The sequence below is a fragment of the Vulpes vulpes genome, chromosome 2 (assembly GCF_048418805.1).
Source record: "Vulpes vulpes isolate BD-2025 chromosome 2, VulVul3, whole genome shotgun sequence".
Taxonomy (NCBI): domain Eukaryota; kingdom Metazoa; phylum Chordata; class Mammalia; order Carnivora; family Canidae; genus Vulpes; species Vulpes vulpes.
Genome location: NC_132781.1, coordinates 57,584,078 through 57,605,646, shown reverse-complemented (window position 1 = coordinate 57,605,646; position 21,569 = coordinate 57,584,078). Strand labels below are relative to the sequence as shown.

General features: G+C 41.8%; 1 protein-coding gene across 10 annotated transcripts in view; it reads right to left on the bottom strand.

Moving 5' to 3' along the window:
* Window positions 1-21,569, bottom strand: part of MAPKAP1 (MAPK associated protein 1) — a 255,479-nt gene that overhangs the window by 21,906 nt on the left and 212,004 nt on the right. For all 10 annotated transcript variants that reach the window (XM_026009306.2, XM_072748606.1, XM_026009309.2 and 7 more), the window contains one exon: window positions 7,384-7,521. In XM_026009306.2, the coding sequence (XP_025865091.1) occupies window positions 7,384-7,521 (138 nt within the window). The remainder of the gene's footprint in view (window positions 1-7,383; window positions 7,522-21,569) is intronic.

Here is a 21,569-nt window from a genome sequence, read left to right as displayed (position 1 = left end):
GGAGAGGCGCATCCAAATGCAGCAAGGAGTTTTAATTGGATAGTGTAATTAAACTAAAAAACCCCAGCAGACTCCCTTTGACAGGATAGATGAAGACCCCTTTTAATAGGGCTAGGAAACATATCTGTTAAAAGGATGAGGCACTGCCTGCTCCTGATTGTGCTCCAGAGTACCCTTATGAAAAGGCAATTCAATAACTGGGGCATTTAATATGTTAGAGTCCATTGTGTTCTGTAATCTAGCAGTACTTACCGTATTTGATCTGGAATTTATGAAATAAGTCCTTGTCAGAGAATAAAAGCACTACATAGCTTGTCCACCTGATGTCTGGAGTACCTGGACCTCCTGGGAATCATTAGAGCCTAAGGATGGGCTGTGGTCTTCCTGGCTACAGGTCTACTTGAGTATAAATGCAAATGCCTTACTTACTGGGGCCTACAGTATGTGGTATGGCCATGGCCATCTACCCACTCACCCAGGGGCTGTGGCTCTGTCATCCAGGATGGCTAATGTCATCCTCATTTCTCTTTCATTCTCATGAACATCTATCTTGGGTACCTCCTCCTTTAGGAACTGGAATGCCTGTCACATCAATGTGTGTGTGTGTATGTGTGTGCATGTGCTCTCTGCTACAACTACTACCTCTGTCCAACAGAAAAAAGAGAAATCAGGTGATCAGAGGATTCAACATATGGATTGGGGTGTGCCCAAGTCGATTTTAGTAACAAAACCTGAGTCCTTCTTCTGCCACTCTCCCTCCCTACTCTTTCTTATTGGGAACAGGGGGTGGGGGATGCAAACAAAGGCACATTTAAAGACACACACAGACACACAGAAACACACACTAATGGCCCACAGTTCCACAAGCAAGGTAATACAATTAGTGGGGACACATGCACGGGATTGTCTTACAAGCAGATCATAACAATGCCTTTCAGATGGAATGCTAGTGTCCTGAGGACAAGGTCAGGGAACTCAGACCAAGAGAACCTCTGAGTTGGAGCTGAGGTGGGATCCAGACAGAAGATTTCAGACTTCCCCCTCTGTAGCTTTCCAGAAATAGTGGGACACTTTACTTTATACACAAAAACCTCAAAGTCAGTTTGCCTGGGCCCTCAGACTGATTTTTCTTTTTTGAGGATGATGAAGGTTTTGTGTGATGACTGCTTTTACTCCTCCATAAAGCCTGCTTGGAGCTCTTTTGCAAACCTCTGAACACTCTTAATACTGGTCTTTCCCTATGAGTTGATGATCCCATTAAGGATATATAAGTGAATGCTTATAATCTATGAAAACTGGATACTGAATTAAACCATCAAATACCTTTAGGTTTAAATGAAAACTACATAAAAGCATTTCAGCCATCAATTTGGCTATCACTTCTGGCCAGTATGAATTCTGCTGGAAAAGCTATTTTCGTGCAGATGTGGAATTCAATGGGAGAGACTGACTCGTGTACCAACATCAATCAAAATGTCGACTTCCCTGGCAGCTCTCAACACTAAGGCAGGTTCAAAGGTCACAGGATAAAGAAAAAGCCAAGCTCTGGTTCAGCTCTAATATCTCCTCGGTAGAAGTCTTGCAAAAGTACCCCCTTCTGTATTAGCCTTGCTTTCATTAATCTTCTTGCCATCTTCTTTAACTAGTCATGCAGAACCGCTCGATAGCAAGACGTATAATGGGGAAGGCCCTGTGCCTATTACCGCGTTAACATTCTCTTAAGCCCCAGTGCAACAATGGAACGAGAAGGCAAAGGGAATCTGCAACTGCAGCATGCAGTGTAGGCAATTCAATTACAGCCTGGGCTTACCTATGTACTTCTGACCTATAAAACACAAGAGGCCTTTGTGTCTAACTGGCTTGGCCATTAAGGTTGCTGAAGATCACAACAATGCTGATCTTTTCTATTTAAGCTAAATCAATGTGGACAAATCATTATTCAGTAGCTTTAATTTAATTAGTAAATTAAATACACTACTTTACAGATCTTGTCAAGTACTTATGAAAAGAAAGATTCATTTAAGCGGGAGGTCACCAATAAGCCCAACTAATTTAACTCATAACCTTAACTGAATCTCATCTCAAATATCTAGCAGGTTCTGTTCATGCCAGGGCCTGACAGTTTCCTGCAGTTGTGGTTAACTCATAATCCCAGAGTTCCTATCCTATATCCAAACACTGTTTTGGACAAAGAACAAAACAAAACAAAACAAACAAGCAATCCCCCACCAGCATCAACAGAATCAGATTTCCTTTAAATTATACTATTGCAAGAGAATGTAATCAGGTTACCTCTATTATGTTGCTTCCTTAAGATTTTCTATTATCTATACTTAATTGAGATACAGAGCTCTTTTCAGCTATAAAGACGACAGCTACTTTATTAAGGTTTAAATCTGATTTCTTAATGATAGGCTGCTTCCTTTAAAGACTCGAAACCTGCACAACCTTCTTATGATAAAACCAGACCTGGCATGGTTGAGTCTGGTACTTTATTTAAATCCAGCCTGAGAGTCTCTGAAGGGTGTTAGTTTAAAAGAAAGGTCCCTTGCTTTTGTTTCAGTGTTGGAATTTGAGGCTAGCACTTAAAAAGAGAGCCCAGCACATCCAAAGCCTAGGTTTAGCTGAGTAAGGATGGAGGATGCCATGGTAGTCTCTGATATGGAAACATTCTTCCCTCCAATGTGTTGTATACATATTTGTTCAGTTAAAATGAATTAAAATGAACTCATCTTTTAGAGGTTGGTGACATTCTTCAAAATAGCAAAAGATATCCTAAGGAGTGGTAAAATCAGACTGAGAAATCACTGATTTGAATAATAATGGCAGTGCATAGCCTTTTTTTTTTGTTTGTTTGTTTTTTCCCCCCAATCTACAAAGGCAGAATTTATTCTTAATTTTTCAGTGCTTCTGATACACAGATTTTCTCCACTAATTCTGGTAAGAGTTCATATTTATATGTACAATTTCTTCTAAAGCATGTATCTATTTAGTCATTAAGTTCCAGGTCCTTAAACACTCACAGGGACAGAGCAATAAATCTTCCCTCTGAGAATGCAGCCTAAGAGGGAGAAGTTAGGGGAAGGAAAGAGAGCCATAGAACTGCTATTTATGGAGCACAGCTACATAGTCTGGATCTTTCTGATCCATGGTATGTGTAATTATGTGTCTCACTGCAGGCACTCTATTGCTTAGTCCCTTTGCCAAGTCCACTATTCACATACTTTTTGGATATGGCGTCAATTAAACTTGAGCTGTGTTCCTTATGACGACCAAATTAATGGTTTGACAGGCTTTTTCAATAAACACTGCAAACTGGTCATATTTGAAGGTTTTAGAAACCATTTCTTTTCTGTTCAAAATTCTGACAAACATGTCTCAAGACAGACTGGGACAACTTCATTATCCTTCCAACACTTAATGCCTTTTTATAAAGAAGGCTGTTTAATAACACGTCTGCTGTTTTCACAACTAAATTATTCCAGTTGGTCACACGTTCCAGTCTTCGGCAAGACACTGTGTTACGAGAGATAAAAACATGAAAAAGGAAATATATTGCAGAAATCAAAACCTTATCTACTTCTAGACTCTCTCTCTTTGCCATAATTCATTCAAGAAGGCCCCAAGAATAATTTTTGATGTAAACTCAGCTACAAACATACATCACTATGCTGATAAAAATCACAGGCTAAACTTATGAAATATAGTGACTTTCATTTCTTTAGTGCTGTTAAAATAACTTTTTTTCTAAGGTTCAACAGACACAAAAGATAAAAAGGGTTACCATTAATCCTTTAAAAGAAGAAGAAGAAGAAGAAGAAGAAGAAGAAGAAGAAGAAGAAGCAGCAGCTGCCGCCGCCGCTGCCACTGCCCCACAGATTAATTCTGTGGTCTGATGATGGTCTTGAAGATAAACTTTTTAGATTAAGTCACTGAATTAATTTGATGAAGATACTGGAAATCATAAAAAAAAAAAAAATAACACAGCATCAAGCCGATTCAGTTAATGTATCTTTACAACATAAATTATGCTGAGAAACTTTTGGTTTCTCAATCCTGGCCTCAATAAATTCAATTTGAAGACAGCAAACATCCATTGAGGACAATTCTGCAGGCACTGTGGTGCTATGGATGAGGATAGAGAAACTAGTTCCTGGATCAATTAGTTCAGCATGGAGATTGGGGGGGAGGGACAGACTTCAAGTCAATAAACAGCACAGTGTGAGAGGTGCTGTATCAGAGTTTGCTGTGCAAACTCTTTGGGACAAAGTTATGGAGAGAGCCTGACACTGGAGCTGGACCTTGAAAAAAGGGTGAGCCAGACATGAGGAACTGGAGGTGCCTGTCAGTTAGAGGGAGGGTCAGTGGGGAGGTGTACTCCAGGCAGTGGTAATAGCAGCAGCACAGAATTCAAGGTGTGTTTGTGTGCAAATAATTCACAGTGACCATAGTCCAAGTTTAGGATGGGAAATTATGGGCTATGAGCCTGGAGTAGTCAATGTCTGTAAAGACTCCTATGGTGAGGAGTCTGGCTTCTGTCCTGTGAGCCTGTAGCTTTCAAACCTTTTTTATTTTTTTTTTATTTATTTATTTTTTTTTTTAATTTTTTTTTTTTTTTATTTATTTATGATAGTCACAGAGAGAGAGAGAGAGGCAGAGACACAGGCAGAGGGAGAAGCAGGCTCCATGCACCGGGAGCCTGATGTGGGATTCGATCCCGGGTCTCCAGGATCGCGCCCTGGGCCAAAGGCAGGCGCCAAACCGCTGCGCCACCCAGGGATCCCCCAAACCTTTTTTAAAGCAGCAAAATCCCTTTTATTGGTTGACTGCAGAATCCCCAAACAGAAAGAAGTAGCACTCTGTTGACTGAAGGGGAGGTGTCATACCCAAGCCTGCCCCTTTCCCTGCCCCCAGCCCCTGAGGTCCCCCCGAGGACCTAGAGCTCTGAGGACCATGGTTTGGAAAGCACCGTGATAGGGGCACAGGAACTTAGGAAATGTCTGACTAGGGCAGTGCACCTCTTTGTTCAGGGAACTCACAATTTCTAGATCTCTGGAACCACAGTGAGAGAGAAGGAAACCTCTTTAAGACTTGCATGTGAGTAGGTTGAAAATAAGACAAACCATCCAGTAGGTTGAAAATAAGACAAAAGACTCTCTTCCTGGATTGTCAATATTGAAATGGTGGACCCCACGTCTGCTCTGTATCCCCACAGCTTGGTACTTGGCACCTCTCTCAGAGATGTGTAATATTTACTTCCTGACTGCCTGATGGCAAGAGGCAACTGGGAGGTGGTGGCTGTGCATCTTTTCTTCCTTCCCTCTTAGGGTGTGTTACACCCTTCACTTTCAGTGCCTGAATCACACACAGACTGGCATGTGAGTGTCTTGGTATGAGTGTAAAGGAAATCTGAATCCTCTTTCTAGTTCTTTCCCTAACCTTTCTACTCCAGCTTATCCATCTATGAACATGTAAGCAACTGCCTTTCATTTCTCAGAGACATGGAGAATTTCAAAATGTTACTTTTCAAAGCATCCTGAATTCTTGGGAAGAAAGATGCCAGAACAATGACATCTTTATTGGCTGATAAGCTGGAGTGGGAGGAATTAGGAAGAAGATGTTTATCTAGAGGTGGAGGCAAGTGCCCCAGAGCAGTAAATAATTTTCTCACCAGCCCCTTCTGGCTGTCATCTTGCAGAATCCCCTCACTAGGATGACAACAATGGCAGGAAGTGAGAGTGGGTGGGCATGGTCTGCCTCCTTTCCCCTGTACCACTAGGTTCTCCCTTTTTTGTCAAGCTGGAGACCAATGGGTTGAAAGGAGGAGATTATGTAGCCTAGCACAGCTGGATTTGATAAAACAAATACCCACCCATAAATGAGGCAATGTGGCAGGTGCCCTGTCCATAGGACCCCTTCAGGGGGCTCTCTGCTCCTATGTCCCTGCTTAGTATTATCTCAAAAACTTGAACCATATTATAAACACTTGCTGGCCTTTACATTTCTTACTGTTTCTTTTGAGTATGTCACTCCTTATAACATTGGTTCCCAATTCAGTGGGCACTGGAATAAAGGGGATTAACAAAAATTAGAAGCTCATATCATCCTCCAAGTTAATGAATCAGAACCCACTGGGGAGGGGTGTGTGGGTGGCCCAGTCAATTAAGCATCTGACTCTTGGTTCTGGCTCAGGTCATGATCTCAGGGTTGTGAGATTGAGACCTGTGTCAGGATCCCGGGAGTCTGCTTGAAGATTTTTTTTCCCTCTGTCCCTCTCCCTACTTGCTCTATAATAAAATAAATACCCCCTCTCCCCCATCAAAAAAACCCCACTGGGGATGGGCCCTGGAGAACTGCATTTTAAATAGGCTCCACAGGGGGCGCTGGGTGGCTCAGTGGTTGACCATCTGGCCTTTGGCTCAGGTCCTGATGGGGGTGGGTGGGGTTCCTGGGATTCAGTCCCACACTGGGCTCCCTGCAGGGAGCCTGCCTCTTCTTCTGCCTATGTCTCTGCCTCTCTCTGTGTCTCTCATGAAAAAAAATAAGATAAAACCTTTAAAAATATTAAAATAAAAAATAAATAGGGTCCACAGGCAATGCTGATATATACCAGACTCTGACAACTACTCTCTTGCAGCCTTTTCCAGGCAACTAACAAATTCTTGTACAGTTTAAACTTTTTTCTTCCATGAAGGAATTTCAGTGTGATCTTGTCCTTTATGCCTCTTGATGGGACTGAAGGCTTAAAAATAATTAATCTAAATGCTACACTCAATTACTTAACTGCAAAAATATAATATGCCAAAAATATATAACCGGACTGTATCTACTTTGATAATTTAAGCAGAGGAGTGCCAACCCAGCAGCAATCTCTTCTGCAGGACCAAGAAGGAGTTTCATTATGAGCTGGTAGGCCATGCAGCTGCCAATAATCTGGAGGGTGTTGACACTTCCGGCTTGATGGATATCTAAATCTAGTCTTCGGCTGCCACAGGAAATCTCCTAGCTTCCCTCTATCTGGCAAAGAAGGAAGGCCAGGTCTGACTACTCAAGTGCTCCAAATGGGAAGAAGAAGGGAGAGCATGAGGGCTCTGGTGCATCAGGAACCTGCCCCTAGGTCCCCAGCCCCCAGAGTGGGGCTCCTAAGGTCAGAAACCATGCTATGAGGTTCTCTGCTGCCATCAAGACCTAACAGGATGGGGGCTCATGTCAGGCTCTGGGCACCATAATACAATCCTGTTTGATTAAAAGAAATTTCTGGTAATGAATTAAATAGACCCAAGGAAAAAAGGACACGGTGGCAATATATTCTCCTGGCACCCAGCACACAGAGGGGAAGAGGGGGAAGAGAGAAAGGAGACATAAATAAAAGGGACTACTCACTAGGGCTTTTTTCTTCAGCAAGGTCACAGGCACAGAGCAGGTCAGAATCGATTGAGATGGGTTTCTGCTTAATCCAAAACTTAGTGCTGGCTTTCTGATTCGTAACAGGGTCTATCTCTATTTTGTCTCCAGAGATACCTGTAAGGCCGGGGCGGGGGGGCGGGGGGTGGGGTGGGGGGGGCGGGGGGAGGGGGGAGGATAAGGGAAGGACAAAAAAATAAGGCATAAATGTGGAAAGTGTAAGTGATTTCAATGTAATCATTTGACCTGTTTTGCAAATCCTAAATTGGATGAACAAGAGCTCTTTCTTAGGGCTTTGGGGAATGCCACGGGCTTAAGACAGACATAAGGAGACTCCAACGGCACATAGAAGTTGCACAGCCTGGTTTCCTGGGTGGGTGAGTTGCGGGGAGAAGCCACTAAAACCCATATAAAAAGGTATTAAGAAACATGCCATCTTAGATGTACCACAGATACAATAGAGAGTTTACCTACATATTGTTAACCCTACATAACACCTTGATTATAATGAAGTAAAACATAATGTAAGGTTCACTAAAAAAACAAACAATTTTGATCAGTAGTCTTTTTTCTGATCTAGAAAAATCTTACACGCTAAAAATAGGAAAAATCTATCTCTTCCCTTCTCTGCTACTAAATAATTATGCAAACTATATTGAGAAGAAGTCACAGGAGGATCAAAGGGTCCTTTACATAAAACCTTCCAAGTTCAAGTCTTGGAGCCTGGCTTCAGTCTGTGGAGGTCACTGCTTCTCCGCTGAGGGAGAAACAGCACTGGGTGTGAGCTTTATGCAACAAAGGCTTTATAACAGGAATCCAGCATGTTAAATACTGGCACTTCAGGTTCCATTTTCAGAGCTGTGAAAGACATAACATATCGTACAGTGACTGGAAGCAAAGGTGTTAGGAGAACAAAGGTAATGCCAGGGATAAAAGGTGTCCTGGAATAACCGTGGCAATATATAGCAATTGCTCTCCCAGTGTTACTGAGCAGTATACTCTCAGCTTGACACACACATATGATCTAGGCTGCATGCTCTCTTTTTCCCATTTTACTGAAAATCGAGGAATCTGTTTATGAAGTAAGACAAAAACCTTCAATATGCCTTTCAGAGTGCGCCTCAGAGAGAATCTTGAAAGTAATTAATATTTAGGTCATAGTTTAAAGGTCAGGGGCAAAGTGGAAAAAAGCAAAATCAAATAAAGTATGAGATAATTAAAACCACAAATGTACATGCTGTAACAAAAAGACAATCAAAATTAATACATTTCATTCCAGGGGTCACACTCAGAAATTTTTCAGTACAACATGAGAAAACTTCGTAGACCAAAAGAAAAAGCAGATAAAAGAAACAGCTCAATTAAAAAACAAAACAAACAAAAAAACCCATATAACACAATCACCACAGTCTGAGAGCAAATTTAAAATTAAACAAGAAAACAAATATAAAAAAAAATTCTAGGGATATGGTCTGCCACATATTCTATTTTATAAATAAAGAAATCTTAAATAGCAGTTAGACAAAGGCAGGAGGCCAAACAGACAGATTCCAGTAGAGTCTTATCTGCTGTCTTCAGAAGAGACAATGCAGTACAGTTGCTTAACCCTGGTCATTACTGTGTGGTCTTTGGAAAAGATGAACAATTGGTATTTTTTATTAATTGAATGCTGGAATTTGACATTAGACATATTTCAGGAACACCATATTTCAATTAGGCATAATGTCATAAGTCCAATGGACTCTGGTCGTTCAGGTCTAGATGATTTCAGGAGGGTGAGAATGTATCAGGAGACCAATTTTATTACATTTCACTTAAAATAGATTACGACTACCCAGTTACACTCTTCCCTCCAATTTGGTCATTAATTGTAAGAGATCTGGACATTTCTATAGTTCCCTGAAAGAAGGAAAGTACTGATGCCATAGCTGTTGGTAGCAAGTGGTTTTTTAATTTTTTTTGGTCCCCCCCTCTTTCTTCTGCTTATTTTGACATTTATAAAAGTCAAAAAGTGAGCAGAGCAAAATAAATGTGCATATCTCTTATGTAGAATAAACCCTGCCCCATATTCCTTTCTTAGCAAGAGAAGGGGGAAAAAAAGCATCACTAGAGAGGCACAGCTTTAAAATTTTGTTCTACGGTCCTGCAACTCCTGAAGCTGTAGTCAGTCAATATTGTTAATGTACCTTGTTAATTTGATAGGATTTGTCAGGTAACTCCACTGGAAAATTATATAAAACTGTTCCAGATGAAAAGATGATAGTGACATGAATTAAAGTGATAGAACAATAGTGGAATATAAACCAGAAATGACACCCAAAGTGGCTGTTGATTTATTGCTATACTGAGTTTGGTTCTGGGCTCCCATGTATATTAGTGCTACAAATCTGGGTCCATTTAGCAGAGGGATGCTCATACATACATCACCAGCTCCTGCTCCAAGCCAAGGTCACTCCCCATGGCATCAATCTTTTCAACAGAGCCTACTTCACAAAGCAGGACTTTTGTAACCATCTCAGATGTAACAGACTCTCATCCTCTTTCATCTTTCTTTTATCATGTAAAGTACACTTTAACTTCTATTATTTTTATCTGCAAATTGTTACTGTAGAGTTCATCCATTTCTGGCTGTATCTCTGCATCAATTGCATGCGCTCTGCATGGCCACAAGAACACTTTCCCAAAGACACCCTTTCTGGGGCTTATTGTGCAGTCTCTGTTCGCAGAGGGGAACCCCAATCCTGGCGTTTAGGGATGAAGATGTAGGAGATGAATGCATTAGGTTCAAGATGGGCAGGCAGGTGGAACATCATTTAAACAACTAATGTGCTCCCAAAAAGTTGCCTGTAAATCAGATTTTTTTCTGAATCAAATCACATTTTCCCACTGACTTCTAGTTCCAGAGACACTTTATATTAATTTTGGATTGATCTGTAATTGGCAGGGGCTCCCAACACTTTAGTTTTAAATTTCTCTGCCCTGCAGGCTTTCAGTCAAGTAGTTAATGATCTGTAAAATACTCGCTGCCTAGAGGAGTCACTATTTAAAGGAACCTGTAGGGGGAATCTTTCCTGATGGGAAAAATCCTTTTGTACATTAAATAATTTCACCTTGCTTGAGATGTGTGAGTCTTAGCTTCTTAAAGCAGGGCACACAGCCCACAGGAGCTGATCTGCTCTTGATGCACAAGTGACAACCCTCTGCTTCCAGTTCAGGAGGGTGTGTGGCAGTCTAGCCTTGGAGCCCATTCTCCTCAATGTACCTAGAAGCCCCTGCTGAGTCTCCAGAACTTCGGCTGGAAGCAAACAGAGACCTCTTCTTCCCTGCATGGGGAGCTCAAAGGGTCTTTCTTGGTTGGACAGAGAAAGTAGCCTGGAGGAGAGGAGACCAGTTAGGAAGCTGGCACAACAGTCCGGGCCAGGGGCAAATAATGAACATTATTACCTGGCACCAAATACATGTTAGCATGGTTAGAAATCCTTTGTGTGTATTGATTCAAATCTCAGGACAGTCTTATCACATTGGTTACTATATTTAGCCCTATCTTATAGATGAGAAAACTGAAACACAGGGAGGTTAAGTAACTTGCCCAAGGTCACATGGCTAAAAAGTGGCAGAGCTAGAATTTAGAGAAAGTCGGGAAATTTGGTTCCAGAATCTGTTCTCTCAGCCACTATGCCATTCTGCAGGAACTATGCTAGGGGTTTTATATAACATGCCCCAGGAGGGGTGAAGGTCCTTGTCCAAGGTTGGGGAGCTTTTCCGTGGAAAAGCCACTTTATACCCAGAGCTACTTACTTGGTTCCCAAGTATGGTACTTCCCACTGCTTTGCACAGCCTCATTCAGTTAAGTCCAGATGTAATAAGGAATTCTGCTTAGTTTATTTATTTATTTTTTTAAATTCTGCTTAGTTTAGTCTTTAGTATCCTTTTTCAATTTTTACCAATGAACAAACACAAACATTCAAACGTGCTGATAAATGCACACCTGCTTTTGTTCCGACATGGCAACATGGAGCATGAAAGCCTATCAATATTCTTCTGTATGACCACTGAGCACGGTTTTAATGTCCTTGACAAAAGCTTTTGTTTAAAGTCATGAAAGAAAGGCAGGTGTGCTCCTTAAAGTGTCACTTGGGCACTATTTTTAAGTAATTCAAACTATAAACATACATCCAAGAAAACAAGGGAAGTTGGCTTTTGTTAAGTTTACATTTCTCCAACTTAAATGGCCAATAGAGGAATAGTTAATCCAATCATGATGGAATATAACACAACCATGAAAAAATGTGTATGAGAAAAGGTTTGACTTGGAAGAATTCTTGTGAAGCTAAGTGAAAAGCAGAGGAAAAAGTTATTTATAGAAAGGAGATCTAATGGATATGCTCCAAACTGGCAACAGTGGTCAATTCTTCCTAGTAGAATTATATCTTTTCCTTTTCTGTTCTTTTCCAAAACAGAAATTTCACTCAAAATAAAAACAAACATCATTTTAGGAGCTGACATTTTCTTGGTTTCTATTTCAGGATTCAGTACACCTGCCTAACTTTTACAGTGTGGGGAAGGGAGTAAGCTGAATCCTGTGATTGATAATTGTTGGGCTGGCGAGACTGGGGACCTCAAAGTGGCCGACTGGAGGCCAGCAACCTCCCAATAACGCCGCCCCACCCCCATCTTCCCACCAACGCTGCCTTGCCGCCCTACCCTAACTTAGCTTATGAAACCCATAACCCTTGCCCTAACTGGAAAAAAACAAAAAACAAAAAAACAAACCAAGACCCGGAAAAGACCGAAAACCTGAAAAACACCATCAAATAAGGAAACCTCCCCCCATATTTCCCTACCAATCCTCCTGCCAAAAACTCCTTATAAACCCACCTGCGACCCGCCAGGGGGCGACTTCCCCCGCGATGTCCCTGCTCTCTCTCTCCCCTGCGGGCCTCGGAACCTCGGAACCTCCCCCCAGAGCGCATCCCATTAAAACCCTGTTTCAACCAACGTTTGCCTGGCCTCTCTATTCCATTTCACTACCGATCGGATTAAACCTGACATTTGGTGCCGAAACCCGGGAGGAGATCGAGGCCCCACGCTGGTGGGGAGCCTCTCTCTTCTCACCCCCCAGGCTCAATGGCCCCCTGGGGGAACTTTTGACTAAACGTGACAATAATCATGAAAACAGCCCTAAACGAAGACCAGTTCCACTTAGCAGTTCTCAAGTACCCAAGTGGCTGAGCTGCTGGGAAGGGCTCCCTCCCATGGCTGCATTATAGCCACCCAGGGGGCCACTCCCACAAATGGTGCCTGGCAGGCTCTACCTGACCAGCTGTGGGAAGTGAAGAAGACAGCATGAGGGCTGGCCTGAAGTGGACAGGGTCAGCCCCTTCCCTCAGAAATAAGGGAGGCCACTTGTCTTCTTTTACCAGCTCTCCTCCCCTACTCACTTATCCATGGCCATCCGTCATGACCTTTTCATGCTCCCACTTCTGACAGCTTCCAGATACAGTGAGTCAAACTTCACTGGAAGCAAAGTATCACGCCAACTGTCAAAGGCAGAAAACAATGCCTGATTGCTGTCCTATGTCAATGCCAGCATATAAATCCTTCCCTAACAAGACAGCTCAAAATAAAGAAAAATGCAACTCTAATGTATATACAGCAATCTGGGGAAACTATTTGTCCAAGGCTTTAGAGTTATCACAAGGAAACCCTCGTCTGTTTTAACTAACCAAAAGATTTCCATAAAAGGAAATAAGCATGTATATCATCTTCTGCTAAGAGACTGGGTACCTACTTTGGGCAGCCCGTGTGCTGGGTCCTTTTGTGTAGAGCGACTTACTGACAGCTTACCACACTTCTGACCAGGAAGGCAGTAGGAGCCTGTTTTATATATAAAGGCAGTAGTACAGATTGGTTAGGGATAGGGACTTTAGATTTAGAGAGTCTTGAGTTTGAGTATCAGTTTCCTTACTGCCTAACCAAGTGAGTTTGGGCAAGTTACTATAAAATGGTGATGATAACAGAATTTACCTCCTGGGCTTTGTGATGATTAAATAAGACTTGTAAAGTGCTTGGAATAGTGCTTAATATGTCGCCGGTGACCTATACCACAACTTCTCATGACTGTCATTATCAAGGAGTTAGGCACTGGGCTAAGAGATATGACACAGACCCTGCAATGAGGGTCTGGAAAGGAAGCTCACCGGGCCCCAGGAGGGATGTGAACAAGAGACCTGCCTGGCCCTAGTCTAGAGGCATTATCTCTGGGGCCTGCTCTACATCCCAGCCTTGGAAGCGCTAGGATCCAGAATGAATGTCCAACTGGGGAGACCAATATCTTCAACCCTATGCATCCCTGTAGTAATCTCCCATCACCAAGGGTCATTCGCCATACTTCTTTCCTGCAACCTTCAGGAGTTCAATTTGACATTAGGAAGACCATTCTCACACCTGGAGCTGTAAAAACATGTGCTCGGGGAACCCCCTGCTACCCCCACCCACCTCAGCTGCACCCAAGTCTCTAGGTCATTAGTTTGGGGGTCTTGATTTTTCTGGTACATTCCCATTATTGTTATCCTGGGCGAATGTACTTCTCCCATAGTAAGCTTGAGCCTTCTCCTCTGTAGAAGGGGGTAATAAACAGAACTGTCTTCCAGAATGTCTTGAAGATAGAGTGGCATAAGTATGTAAAAAACTCAGTAGAGTGCCTGGCACATAAGAAGGCTCAATCAATTATTAGTAAGATTATTAGAAATGAACTGCAGAAAGGTGAAATGATGTACTTACGTAGGGTGAAATCAAGTCAGCAAATGGCAAAAATGGGCTGAAGGGCAGATCTATCTGACCAAATCTAGGGTGTGTCCCGACAAGTCTGCTGCTTCCTATTGTTCCAGAGGCTCATGCCTGACTCTCAGGAGGCACAACCTTCCCTAAGGCATGCTTAAAATGCCCTTCCAAGAAGCTAAAACACCAATTTGGCAAAAATTAGGGCATTTAACATTCTGTGCCTCAGTGTATTTCCTGAGTTATTTATTTGCTCAGACATCATGAACTGTGCTTCATTCATCAATTTCCCACAACTCTGAATCTAAGACTAGAAAAGCTCCACTGTTGTTAAATCCTGGAGTAGCTTTTTATATAATTCTACAATCCTCTTGTCTTCGGGTTACCTAGAGTCTATGAAAGCCTGGAAAAGCCCCTGGGAGTGCCACTGAACAACTCTTTGCTGGAGTGGATTGTGCTGAATCCACACAGCCAATCGATAGAATCCACAGAGCAGTCAGGGAAGTCTTTGAGACTTGTCTGAATTTACACACAGGATCAGATACAAAGGCTGTTTGGGCTTAATGAGACCTCAGAGATCACCTAGTCTGGGGCTTACATTTTCCATATTAAGAAATTGAGGCTCAGGGTGGGGATATGACTTGTCTGATGTCACCCATTAATGACAGAGCTGTACCCATAATTCATATCCTCAGACTATCAGGCCAGGATTTAAACAGATCAGTTCTCCTGTTTCAATGCATTGTTTATATAGTGGGTATATTCACATTGTGATCAAATGCATTACAGTATGAAAAGCACTGTCGTCCTTAGGGACCCAAAAATAGATGACAATATCATATTTTGGCCACAACTAATGAGACCCAGTAGAGCCTTACCTTCTTGAAACCAAGTGGGGTACTGGGACCTAGAATCAATGGTTCCATTCAAGGGCTAACCATCTAAAACCTTTTGGGAACCACAGCTAAGAGCTGCCAATTCCAATGTGTGGTCAGTTGGGGACTCAGTGACAAGTCTGAGTGTACTTGACTATGCCATTATCCTTGGAATGAAAACTAAGGCCTGAACATGAATGAAATCATGAATGTACAGCTGTACTCGGCATAGCGCTCAGCACAAAGATGGAGCTTACTGAATGAGACCTGGGACTGTTTCAACCAGTAACAACTGTCCCTGGATGAGGACTAAGGTCTCTCTGTGAAAAAGGTGTTTACAAAGATTGTCTATTAGGGGCGTTAGTTTCCCAAACTAAATATTCTCCTGGTAAATAGATACTTCAGGGGAGCTTACAGTGTCAGTTAGGAAGCAGTATGCCATCTCCTAAGAGAATTTAAGACATCACTTGTAGAGTGGGGAAGGACCAGCTCTTCCTCATGTTCAGCTCCTGGTACACTGATGGAGCTCAACTGTCAAGGCTGAGGGCATGGTAAAAGGAATACAGAACCTTGATGGATGCTCCTGTATCCTACCCCCATTAATTTCTTTATGCCAGTGGCTCTCAACTTTTCCAATTCTCAAGGCTTTCTCAACCATCTGTCCTCCTGATACATTATCCTTAGTAACATTAGATTATTCAACAGGTGTTCTCAAAAGGGTAGATCTGGGAGCAGGGAATTAGAGTAAGGTACACAGTTAGGAAAAACCCTGAGTTTCTGACATTCCCTATCAGGGGATTTTCCCTCAATGCAATCACTGCATTAAGCACTAATGTGATAAGGAACATTTTCTGGAGGCAGTCTTGATAGTATTTGTCCTGCTATTTCATAAGCTCATTAGCACCTGTTAAGCTCTATTCCAAATTTTGGTTCAGAAAATGCTGTCACAACAGGGATAGAACAGTCATGTGATACTAGAACTGCCATCCTCAAATTACTGAGTGGACCCAGGGATTTTGGAGCTAAGTGTGATGAATGTCTCTCATGATCATTTTTGTGGATCTGAATGGAGGAGGGTATCTCCTTAGTATTCAGTAAGAAAATGAAACAGAAATATGGAGGGAAAATCTATCTACTGCTAAGAACCCACATTTCCAAATTATGTAATTACTTGAACTATACTCCATAGGTACCCCAAATGGAAAATAACAGGGGCAAGTATTTTTTTCATAGAGCCACACAGAGCACCAGAGTAAAAAAAATAAAAAAATAAAAAAAGTGCAGGTCACAGCTGTTTGCTTTCATTCACTTTGTCTTGTGTTAATGTGCTTCTTAAGTTTGCATATTGCATATTAAGAAATGGCACTGTAATGAAGTCTTCCTTTAGCACTGGCTTGTAGGTATTGGCTAGGGGGTTAAATAATAACTGCAATAGGACAGATAAACCAGGGAAGACAATAGATGGCAAATATGCTGCCTCTCATCATTCTCAGGTCCAGGGCAGGCATTTTTAATCAATCACAGAGTTTCTTTATGTTGCCCTCAGACACAGCTCCCTATGCTGCCTCAGCATAATGCTCTGGGCAGCCATTACAAACTTGACTGCAGTCAGTTTATGAGATGAAACCTCTCTGCCTTCTCTATGGTATATGCTATTGTACTTGATACTTTTGACAAATAACTACTATGATCACAAGTGTTATGATTATACATATGGATTGTTTTATGAAGAGATAGTGGAGGTAACCACAGAAACTTTCAGCAAGATTATTTTATGATATAGTCTTTAACTGTAAATCCCACACAGAATCTGTTTATCTTACACAGAATGATGTTAGGTTATATATGCAATTATGACACAGATGGAATTCACGGTATATTACACGGTATATTACAGATTCAGTAATCTATACCTTTGGTGCTATGGGGAAGGTCTATGCTGACGAATGACAAGGTGAAGGAATTCACACAGTGTCACAACCATCAAAGCACCAAGACCCTGTAACGGGGAAACAAGGCTGACCTGCCCAGTCAGTAAAAATAAGACTTGGACAAAGAGATAAGGGGCAAGAAAGTCCGTTGAATACTGAAAGGCTGCATTTCCCAAACCCCACAATTAAGGGGAGATTCTGAGCTAGCAGGTCTGGGGATGTGGTCAGGGACTTGGGTGATTCTGATATGCAGTCTGGGTCGCAATCACTACTCTAAGGTACTATGTAAATAAGAAGTATACAATGGTGATATCTTCGTCCTCTTTGCTTTCTTATATGGGTTTCTGGCAGCCCCTTGGCTAGTGCATCATAATTCACCTTCCACCAGGCAGCCAACGAATACTTACTGATAGTATACTATAGGCTTCCTAGATTGTGGCTGGCACTCACCATCTGACCCTTTTACTTTGATTTTTTCCAAACTTACTTCAAGCTGTCAGCCTTGGCATGTCTGGGAAGCACATATGTCTTAGTGCCTGATTCTACGGTCAGGCACACAGGATCAGACACATGGGAGATCAAGTTAATGGAAATGACCTCAGCTTGGTATAAACTCAAGCAAGGTCTACACTTAAAGGTACCTATACATTTAGGCCCAACACAGATAGGAAGCAGACAAGATGAAATATTCCAAGAATGTTTTTGAGAAAGAACAGAATGGTTAGGCATGATGGTTTTGCCTGGTAACCTTTCCAGGCTGACAGAGCAGGGATGGTGAATAGACTTCAACTTAATTTAAGAACTAACTTCAACTGTGCAGTAGGGATTTCTTATAGGGATATGTTAGAAAGAGTTCTGAGGTCAGGTCTGGGCAGTGACTGACAAACACTGTGAATGGAGGATGGACTAGCAGCAAGTATGCTCCACTGACATGGACCTCCAGATGCTAGGGCAGTAAGGATGTGCAGGATATTTGGAAGAGACCAACAACAAGTAACCATTTCCTTTGTGAAAGCAAGTTATTAATGACGAGGCATCCACGGCTTGATGGATTGGGTTTGTTTTAGGGGATAGGCTTCAGTCCAGTTCTGTTATTGGGACTGGAATATCCCACTGCATGTCCTGATGGCTGGGAGGGAGAAAAGAATGTTAGTGCTTATTAAGTAATAGCTATGTGCCAGTAAACACTAAATTCTCTGTATACATCACATTACTTCATTTATTTCTCCAAGCCTTGATTTTTTCAGTCATGAAATGGGAGTAGTATCATCACTGTTCTGTGTGGATTAAATAAAGGTGATGGAGTGAAAGTTCACTGTATACTGCAAACTGTCTTAGGACTACAGAGCACTGGTGCAATGACAATTTGCATTTAAGGCATAGTATGGGTTAGGTGCAGGACTCAGCCTTATTAGGCTTAGGGTCTGATCTCAGCTTCATTACTTAATAAGTAATTGTTCCCTATATCCCCTTATATAAAAAATGCAGATAATTTCAGTACTATCCAATAATAGTGATATGATTACAGGAGACAAGAATATAAGAGTGATCAGCAAAGTACCTGGCATATAACAAGCACTTGATAAATAAGTACCTTTAAATTGTAATTCTGCATGTTAGTATTATTTAAAAAGATTAGGTCTTTGCCACAGGTTTCACTAATAGATTCCAATAAAGTTTTTCAATCATAGAGAAGTCTGGTGGAAAAATCCATTTAAGTTTGGGTCTTGCAGATCCAAGTTTGAGTTCCTCCTTGCCCGACTTTCTCAGAAGCAGATGGCAGGTGGTAAACTGGGAGCATAAGCCACGGCTACCCGATGAGGAGACGAGCAGACACTTGTCTGTGTCTGTGATGGCCCAGTGGAGCTTGGGAATTCTGCTTGCTGCCGGGTGCTCCTATGTCCCACTGACTCAGAGCGGATGGGAGTTTTCTGTGGAATCAGCAGGGTTGCTGGGGAAATGCCACACACAGACACTTACCACTTAGAAGAACTTGCCACAGGGGGCAAGTGAAGTCTCTGTTCTGACTGACACAGGATGGATGAGTGGAGGAGACCATCCATCAGTGTCAGGAAAGATCTGAAGCACCTGGCTAGTCAGTTGAAATAAAATAAATTATTTACTGATCTCAGAATCCAGCTGCGCACTCAAATGCTCATAAAAGGTGTGCGGTTTGCTGCCCTGTACTTTACAGTAGATTCAGTTTTGGAACGAAAGAATTCCTGCATCACTCTGCAGGTTTTTGTTGTTACTGTTAAAATGAAAGGATGTTTCCTGCTGTGCAAGGAGGGAGAGGGGGTTCTAAAGTTATATGTGGAACTCATCTACATGGTGATGGGAAATGAGCTTTTTTTTTTTTTTTTTTTAAAGATTTTATTTATTTATTTGAGAGAGAGAGGGAGAGAAAGTGAAGCATGAATGAGGGGTTGGGACAAAGGGAGAGGGGAGAAGTGGGCCTCGATCCCAGGACCCTGACTGAGTCCACAACCCCAAATGAAGGCAGACACTTAACTGAGCCACCGAGGCAGCCCAAGAAATGACCTTATTTATTCACTGCATGGTATAGTACATGGGTGCAGTATATGTAACTGTCACAAAACTCCTTAGAACTAATTAATTAAATTTCTGTTTATGATGCTAAAGATTGAGCTTAGATTCATAATTAAAACAAATATTCTGGCAACTTCTGTTTTTTTTTTTTTTTTTTTTTTGCAACTTCTGTTTAGAAGCTCCATGGAGAGCTGTGGCTCTCCACCAGAGGGTGCCATGTGTACCACTGGAAACATCCAGAGGTGACTGGGACCTGGCCTCTAGCATACTTCTGAGAGCTACTGCTCTAGGGAGAGATACCTGCATTACTATCAACATCCATTTCTACCTGAGAAGTCTCCCCTCCACTGTAGCTACAAGTAAAACTTTGCCAGTAGAGCCACCACCTAATCTGACAGATGTGGTTAATTTCAAGATGGTAGACTAGCATGGAAAGCTATGGGCAAAATAGATGAGAGTGACAACAGCAACACTAAGATAGGCCTCCATTCAGAATACACCTTCTAGGGGACACTTTTATTCTATCTTGAAAGGTAAATGTTATAATTCCTATTCTATAGATGACAAAAACTAAAACTGAAAAGAGAAGGGATTTGTCCAAGGTGATACTACAAGTAAGAGGTAATGCTGAGATTTAAACCCAGTCCCGACTACAGAGCTAGGGTAGGGCTCTTCCCACAGATTCTTTAGTGGGTCTTTTCCTTTAAGTGAATATACATGTGAGAATCTCTTCTGCGTTTGGAAAAATGTGTGGGAAAGAAGCTCATGATTTTGGTTATCTTTCCAAAGCATTGCTTTTTTACCTTGGGAATCCGTGGATAGGATCATGCTCACCTGGGAAAATCCTTGCCTTGTACCTTGGCTGCAGTCAGGCTACTTATTGGGTTTCTTAAAACTAGATTCATTCTGGGGCACCTGGGTGGCTCAGCTGGCTGTGTCTGCCTTCGGCTCAGTTCGTGATCCCAGGGTCCTGGGATGGAGCCCCGCACCAGGCTCCCTGCTCAGCGGGGAGCCTGCTTTTCCCTCACCCTCTGCTTACTGTGCTGTCTCTCTCTGTCAAATAAATAAATAAAATCTTTAAACAAAACAAAACAACAACAACGAAAATCTAGAATCTAGACTCATTCCTTTGTTCCTGGGAAGGTATTGTAGGCAAACACAAACTAGATGTCTGAATATCATTCTTATTTTTAGTAAACTTTTAATTGAAAATATACCAACAAAAAACAAAACAAAAAACCCCCAAACAAAAAAGAAAATATACCAACAGAAAGCGCATGAGTCCTAAGAGTATCTATAACTTGATTTTTCCACAAAGTCTACACACTCATGTAATCGGTACCCAGATCAATAAATGAAAACTTACCAGTATCCCAAGACTCCCCTGCAATCACTACAGCCTCCTCTTCTCCTAGATAACCACCATCATTACTTCTACACAGATTACTGTATATTCTTGGAAGGCAGTTATGCTCACCACTATAGCACCAACACTATTTTTTTGTGTATTTTTGAACGTTATATAGTAGAATAATACAGTATATATCTTTCTCCCTTTTTTTGAATCTGGCTTTTTTTTGAGTAGCCTCATTATTTTTATTTCTATGAGAAGAGCCAGGAAGAAAGACACCAAGGATTTTTATGTTTTAAAAATCAACATTATAAAAAAGGTTTTTTGTTTTTGTTTCATTTTTCACCATTTTATTTAGCATTTTGTTTGTTTTTGTGAGGAGGCAATAACAGGTCCAGAAAGGGGGAAAAAAGGTGGGTTCTATGTTTTGGTTCAAAGTTACTGGGTGCTAAATTCATCTAGTTAGTTTGTTAGAATCACCATCTTCTTAGCAGCTGGTGTTTACGGAGGCCTTGCTATGTGCCAGGTGCCTTCCTAAATATTTTGCATGTGTGATGACATTTCATCCCCATAAGTCTATGAGATAGGGACTACTGTCTTCACTTTACCAACGAGGAAATTGAGGCTCTGAATCATTTTCCTGTGGTGATGCTGCTAATACATGAGCCAGGGTTTGAG